General features: G+C 33.4%; 1 protein-coding gene across 1 annotated transcript; it reads left to right on the top strand.

Annotated features, from left to right (window-relative positions):
• Window positions 1-2,198: 2,198 nt before the first annotated feature.
• LOC114715114 (probable disease resistance protein At4g27220) lies at window positions 2,199-7,617 on the top strand (the record flags this gene model as incomplete). The annotated part of the gene is made up of 5 exons (XM_028899906.1): window positions 2,199-2,210; window positions 3,728-3,796; window positions 3,882-6,359; window positions 7,075-7,290; window positions 7,397-7,617. Coding segments are annotated over exons 3-5 (2,903 nt in total), but the record flags the coding sequence as incomplete, so codon positions are not given.
• Window positions 7,618-8,179: the final 562 nt, after the last annotated feature.

Raw genomic sequence — 8,179 nt, 5'->3', positions numbered from 1 at the left:
TATGATGAACTTACCCTTTCAACAAGCCAACTTGAAACAAATGGGTCTAAGCCATTCTTTTCATTTCTCAACAATGAAAACTAATGGAGTCTTCACCCCATGTCTGCGGCAAAAATACTTCTATAAACAAAAATGGTCTTTAACCCTATAAAAAAATTAATAATAGAAGGAAGTTTGTACATAATGCTATAAATTTGCTTTAGCGGATGCTAACATTGTTAATTAGAGTTGGTATAAAAAGTCTCCAAATTATAATGGATAAGATTATTATACGACGGATATGTAACTTGGTGTGATTCACATGAATAGTCTTGTTTGTTTTGATCATCGTCAAATTTATTTTTATAATTTTGTTGTTTCTTGACAAAATTATCTTGAAAATACTTATACTTTCTCGTTTAAATTTTAATTTAATATTTAATATTTTCTCTGAATTAAATATTTAATTTTATTCTGTTAGCATTGTTAATAGTAGTTGACAATGCAAATAGGCAGATTTCAGGAGTTGATCATTCTAATGGAATAAACTTAAATAATTAGATTAAGAAATACATAAATACTAAATTAAAAATTTAAGAAAAGTAAAACTACTTGTAAAAGAGTTTTTTCATTGTTTTTTTGAAGTAAAAAACAACACGAATGCTTCTTAAAATTCTACTTGAAAATATCACAACTTATTTTATTTCTGGTAATTACCAGCGCTTCCACCATAAAGAACGCCCGAAGGGGAACCCCCTTCCTTCAGGAGCACGTCCGATTTCTGTCGGAGTGTCGTTGCCCTTTCGTTACTTAAATAGATGCAGTCTTTAACTTAAGGTTTAATTAATTCATTTAAAAATAATAAAATAAATTATTTTAAAACATTATATTCATTATTTTTTTAAATTAATTTTTCTAAACTCATAGATTGATATACAATTTAATAATACACATAAATATTTTAAAAAGATCATGTAATATATGTTATAATTAAATTTTTTTTTCATAAATAATGCGAAAGCCCATTTTATTGCATATGGTAATTAAGGAATTTTTTAATTTTTAATTTTCTTAAATTAGCTAATTAAGTTAATAATTTAAAAAAGAGTTTCAACACCATTTGGGAAAAAGGACACGCAAATAATTCTCCTAAACCGTACAACGTGTTTTTTCACTCTAATAATAATAATAGTATGAACCGCCCGGTGTTCTGTGTCCTGGCCATTCTGCATTGACTTGACTCCACTTTGTAGTTGCTCTTCCCAGCTAAAGCTTCAGATCTGCGTTTTCTTCTTCTCCGTAGTTTCACAAGTCTCCTACTCTATTTCTCCCTTCTGCAAATTTCTGCTGCTTTCTCAACTTCTTCTTTTATTACTGCTTTCTCAACTTCTTCTTTTACTTGGTGATCTCTGCATTTCCACTTTCTGATTTCCTTTTTACTTACTTTCTGAATTTACTGCTTTTGCAACTTTCGTTGGCTCTTAAATCTTCTTTCATGGTTTCACTGTTCACATCGCTCCTTGCTCATTCTTTTTTTCCTCAACGTCTTTTGGGCATTTTGGGTTTTGCTTGCATTTCCTGTTTCTATTTTCTCTCTGTCTCACCCATATTAAAAGAAATGTTTTTAAGGAAATCCTGAATTTGCTCCTTTTGCATTTTTGTCTGGCTCTTCTTTGTTGTGATCATTTTCAACTTTATTTTTCTGGTTTTGTGATATTTTTTCCAGGAAAAAATTCCCAAAAATATTTTTAAAAAAAAAAAACTGTTTTTTCATCGTATTTCTGATATTTTGTTGTTTAGTTGATATTGTTTTTTCCTGTTTAATTTCACAAGTTCGTCATCTTTCTCTGTAAACTTTCGCATTTTATAGTTGTCTTCTATTGTTGGGAAGCGTTTGTTTCTCAAAATTGTTCAAAACACCATAAAAAGAGAGGTCCCTCTTGCTTGATCTGTGTTGGAACACTGAGGAAAGCTGATTACTATTGGGAGATTGAGGTTTACATGCACTTTGAAATTGCAAAGTTTCACATCGGTCACTACTGTAAGTTTGAAAATACATATCCATGCCAAAGTCAGTCTGTGTTTAATTGATCTGTATTTACTAAGTTCCATTTGGTTTTCAACTCTTGCAGCATATTCTTGTGTTTCTGAATATAGACAGCAACCAACCAAAAGAAGAAGAAACCTGTTCCAACTTCCAACCATATATTGAGGGCAAGTTACTTGTTAAGGTGTGGCTGCCCTAGTTGTACATTATCTCTAAGGATGCCCCCTTGTATTTTTTTTTTTTTGGGGGCTAAAATCCGAGCTTTTTAAGGGAAAAATTAATCCTTTTGTCTCATAATTTTAATTTGATTATTGACTGAACTTTAAGTCTTTAACTATGTATGATTCGATCCATTAAATATTAATTTTATTGAAACTTTGACTAATTGGTTATTCTAGCTTTTACTGTTGGAATCATTAATTAGTCCCTGAGTTTGAAAACACGGAGTTCACATGAATTAGATATTTAAATTTAATATATGAATAAAACAAGTTTGAAATATGTTATGAAATTATAATTTTGAATTAATTTTAAGCAGCATTTTTATTAGAGAGAGATATTTTGGCTTAAAATGTGTAATTTAACAATCAATTAATATTTTGGCATATGAAAATGAAATCTTGAAAATGTAAAGGTGGTTTATTTTGTACAATTTTCAACACATTTTCGCAACGCTTTGTTCTTGCCTTTTCCTTAAAAAAAGTATTTTCGCAATAGCATTCAACAATCTTAAATAAGGTAATTGTATAATTTATATGCTATGTTGTAATTTATTCAATATAAATAATCAAATTAGTGATATTTGTTTAATTCATGTGAATTAATTAATTAGTTTATAAATTTAAAACCAAAAAGAGCAGTAAAGTAACAATTGTTTGGGGGGGGGGGCCACGCGCCTTTTTGTCACTTCAGAGTTAATCTCTATTCTTCATTTTCAACGTTTCGTAACACACGGTATTATGTGTTTTGCCAATGTGATGTGCTTCAAATCAACTTCAAAAAAGTGCCTTTCCTTTAATGCAGCCCTTTTCTTTTAACTAATGTGGGTCTCATTCATCGCTATATGCTACATTGACTCCTCTGTGCACGAGAGCCTTGGCGATCTACTCCTCCCAAAGCCTCATGCCTGCTTCTTCTTCGGCATTTTCTCAGAAATTTTTTTCCCTGAATTTTATTCCTTTTCTTGGCACTTGTCACTAATTTCTGCTATATTTTTGTTGGTTCTCTCTGTCTCCTTTCATAATTACACAGCATTCCTTACTTCTTGTTTCTTGATTTCTCAACTTGTTCTTCAACATTTTTCTGCAATTTTTGTTTTCTGATTTTTGTTTTTCTTTCTCTTTTTCTTATTAAAAAATAAAAGAAAATCATAAGTTTTCTCCTTTTGCATTTTTTGCTGGCACTTTTCCTTTACTGTGGTCATTTTTAACTTTGCTGGTTTTTATGGTTCTTCAAGAAGAAAGAAAACTGCACTTTAAATTTATGTCCTAATTGTTTAATGATAAGCTTGCCTATCACCTTATCTCACCTGCATGGTGACGTGTTCTAGAATTTCAAATATCTATTTGCAGGGGGTGCAAAATTTAGTGATCATGTCTTGATGTTGCATGAATGAAAACAAAAAATACTCTGACTGCAAATAATTTAATATTGTCAATCGTGATCATTTGAATGACCAAACTCTTGCTTTGATTTCCACAGGGCGAAAAAGGAAAGACGGGAAAAAGTGGAAATCAAGTTTTCATCGTCATTAATTCGGAAAAAAAAAAGGTGAGACATTTGTTAAAAGGGTGCCAATATTTCTGCATCAGTTCACAACCCAAGTTTAATTGAGTTTTGGCTATGTTTTTAACAGAGTGCAAATTCAATGGATATCACTTGCGGAACATTGAGTAGTTTGGTTGACAAGTTCCGGGATCTAGTGATCGATCTAACCTGGGAGCAGCTTCGTTATCTGTTTCAGTATCACAGAAACATTGAGGAGCTCAATGAACGACTTGAGGAACTCACCCTTGAAAGAAGCTCCAAACAACAGCAAATAGATAATGCTAAAAAAAATTTAGAACAAATTGAAGAGAAAGTTGAGCATTGGTTGGGCAAAGTAGATGAGATTTTAGAGCAAACACAAATGTTTCATGAAGAAGAGAGTCAAGCAAAAACAGAGTGTAGCGTAACTTCCTGTCCCAACCTGTGGCTACGTTATAAACTAAGCAAAAGAGCAAAGGCAATGGCACAACAAGTTGTTGAAATCTATGGAAAGGGAAACTTTGATAGATTTTCATATCCTATTCCTCCCGCATCGATGCCAGAGGTACTCATCAGAGAAAGCAATGAAGGGATTGGTTCAAGAACGCAAATTGTGAATCAAATTATGGAGCACTTACATAATCCTAGTGTTAGTATTGTTGGATTGTCTGGGCTTGGTGGTGTTGGCAAGACCACTATAGCTAAAGAGGTAGCAAAGAAGGCGAAGAATCAAACCATGTTTGAAAAGGTGATCATGGCAACTGTTTCTGAAGAATTGAACATTGAGAAGATTCAAGGCGAGATTGCAGAGAACCTGGCTTTCCAACTCAATGAAAAATCTGAAGGAGTAAGAGCTCGTCGTCTGTGTGAGAGGTTGAAGCTAGAGAAGAATATGCTCCTAATATTGGATGATCTTTGGGAGGAACTTGATTTGGGCAAAGTTGGAATTCCCTTTGTTGATGTTGGAAGTTATAGCAAAAAGAATGAAGGCTGCAAAATTTTACTAACTTCAAGGAATAAGATGCTGTTGTTAAACCGCATGAAATGTCAAGAAATTATCGAAGTGGATGTTTTGTCAGAGGATGAAGCATTAGAGTTGTTCAAGAGGACTTCTGAACTTCCTATTGACTCAAGCACTCCTGACAACTTGATATCTATAGCCTCTCAGATTGTTCGAAAGTGTCATGGCTTGACATTAGCGATTGCAACAGCTGCCAAGGCATTAAGGGGAAAAAATCTAGGTGAGTGGCAAGAATTCTACAAACGATTGAATCATCCTTTAAGGAGAAACATCACAGGAATTAAAGAGGTGGATGCGATATTGAAGTCGAGTTATGATTGTCTAAGCTCAGAGAAAAAACGTATGTTCTTGCTCTCCGCCATGCTGTCCCATGATCCCTCAATTGAGGACCTGCTCATGTACTCTATGGGGTTAGATATTCTTGACGGCATAGAAAACATAGAAGATGCCCACAGTGGAGTCTCTACTACCGTAGGTGATCTAAAATCATTAAACTTATTTCTTGATAGCTTTTCTAGTCACCGCTTTACAATACATGACGTCTTTCGAGATGTTGTATTATCGATCACACCCAATGAATTAAATGCATTCATTGTGAGGCATAGAAGCTTGAAAGAATGGCCAGACCAAAAAAAGCTCGAAGACTACAAGGGAATTTGCTTACAGAAGAGTGACATCAGTGACCTTCCAGAAGAGCTGCATGGTTCAAGATTAGAATTCTTTCTGCTAGACAGCACCGAACGTGATTTGGCCATACCTAAGATGTTTTTCAAATCATCAAAGGAGCTGAAAGTGTTGGCATTTACCAATGTAAATTTTTCATCACTACCATCGCTCATGTTCCTGCAAAAACTAAAAACATTGTGTCTCCACTCTTGTTTGCTAGAAGACATAATTGAGGTTAGAAGCTTGAAGAAGTTAAAAGTCCTAAGTCTTGCTTACTCTGAAATTCAACAACTACCTATTGAATTGGCAGATTTAACTTCTTTAGAAATGTTGAATTTAGCCCACTGCTCCAAGCTCAAAGTGATTCCACCAAAACTGCTATCTAGCTTCAAAAAATTGGGGGTTTTGCTTATGGCAAATAGCTTTCACCAGTGGAAAGTTGAAGGATCTACCGAAGCTAATGAAAACGCGAGTCTTGACGAGTTGAAGGGCTTGCCAATCTGTTCTCTAGATATTCATATTCCTAATGTCTCGATGTTGCCGGAGAATTTGTTCTTAGATATGAATTTGATGAGATACAAAATACTCATTGGGAAGCACTGGAAACGGTGGACGGTCAGCTATAAAACTTCAAACGTATTGAAACTTGAGCTTGAGAGTGATATCTATTTGAAGCCTGGGGTTCGAAAGTTGATGAAAGGAGCTGAAGATTTGTGTTTATATGGATCTAATGGGCTTGAAAATGTTCTACATGGTCATGATGGAAGATCATTTCTGCATTTAAGGCATCTTCAGATTGAAAGTAACGATACTATTGAGTCCATTGTTTGGAACTCAGCACATCATGAAGCAGCAACAAATAACATATCCAATAAAATGTCTGAGTCGCTTTTGAACAAGGTATGTTCAGATTATTTTATTCACATTTTTTCTTATTTTATCTTCCTACAAAACTTAGCTTCAAACTTGTATGCAAAAACCATTTTCACTAGAATTACTTGTTTTGCTGTTAGGCTATTATGGAAGGTTGCAGCTTTCTATTTTTTTAATGACTTAAAATTAGCTAATAAAAGAGAAAAGCTAACTCCAAGTATTAAAATAAATAATGATGCCTCAAATTATTCGTCAGCCTAAAAGCACCTTAATTTGATATTTTTGGAAATTGTCCCTGTCACTAAAAATATCTGAGAATGTGGCTCGTGGTTTTGATGACTAATCATTGTAATTATTCTTATTTTTTTTGTTTTAATTTTCTGACAAAATTTCAAACTTAGTTACCTGCAAAAATTAATTTTTACTAGAATTGTTTACTTTGCTGTCAGGCTATTGTGGCATTTTTCAAGTTTGTTCTTATTTTGTTCTTTTTTTTTATTAACGTATCTGCAAAAATTACATTCACTAGAAGTACTTGCTTTGGTATTAAGCTTGCTAAAATAGCATTTTACAGTTTTTTTTTGATTTTTTTTTGAACTTGGAATTTCAGATTGAACTTTCAGCAATCTCTTTAAAAATTGTGGATGAGAGTTTTATCTAGACATTTAAAAAATCTTTCATGAAAAGTAAGTCTGTGAATTAAAAGTGATTTTCATTTGATCATATTTTCTGTAAACTACAGGTGTTGCTTCCAAAATTAGAGATATTGCGATTATCTAATTCAATCGGTTTGATTCCATTGATATGGGAGGACCAACTTTCACACAACTCATTTAGGAACTTGAAAACATTGTTTGTGAAAAGTTGTGGCTTTGTGAAATTGGTGCCCCTTCGTGTGCTGAAATCTTTAAACAACTTGGAAGAACTAGAAGTTAGGGACTGTGACACGTTGGAGTTGGTTGGTGTTTGATTTTGAAGACTTGAATGATTATAAAGAGGCGGAGTCATCATCAGTGATTGTGCCACTGAAAAAGTTAACGCTTTATAAATTGCGAAAATTGAAGAATGTGTGGAGCAATCACTATAAAGGAGACGTCTCCTTCCCAAGTCTAAGGAGCGTGCATGTTTCCTATTGTGAAAGCCTCACTAGTCTGTTTCCTGCATCTATAGCCAAAGGCATGCTTCGTGATCTTGAAGAGCTTCGAATAAGTGATTGTGGTATAGAGGTGATTGTTGCAAAAGATCAAGTTTCAGAATCTGTTGCTCCTCTGTTAGAGTTTCCCAGGTTGACTCTCCTTGAGCTTTCTTCGCTTAAAAATTTGAGGAATTTCTATCCACAGAGACACACATTAGAATGGCCACATCTTTATCGATTATCTATTAGAAGTTGTGATGAATTGGGATATTTGAAAAGGAAGTCTCAAGTTCATTAGAAATACACGAGGAAGGGAGCTCATTAGACTCAAAATATCCTCTACTGTCCCAATGCAAGGTACATCTCTAAATTAGCTATTCATTGTAAAAGAACAAAAAAATAACGAAACATATTTTTGTTTCACAGTCTAAGAGCACGTTTGAATTTGATATTTTTGAGTACTCAAGTATGTGAATTATTCCTGTTACTAAACCATTTATTAGAATATAATGTAGTTTAGGATTAATTTGGTTATTCACTTAAAAAGCTAAAAAAAAATAATTCATAATAATATTTTAATTAATAATAGATAGATATTAGAATAATTAAATAATTTTCTATTTTCTTTTTAAAAAAGTGGGACTCCAATTCTCGGCTTTCCATCTTCACCGAAAAGAGGTGTGTCATTGAATCAAGGGAGGGGATTTTTTTT

Source organism: Neltuma alba, unplaced genomic scaffold (assembly GCF_004799145.2).
Source record: "Neltuma alba isolate B1F8T4 unplaced genomic scaffold, ASM479914v2 tig00011574_pilon, whole genome shotgun sequence".
Lineage (NCBI taxonomy): Eukaryota > Viridiplantae > Streptophyta > Magnoliopsida > Fabales > Fabaceae > Neltuma > Neltuma alba.
Note: the sequence above shows the minus strand (reverse complement) of the source record. Positions and strands in the feature narration are given on the sequence as shown.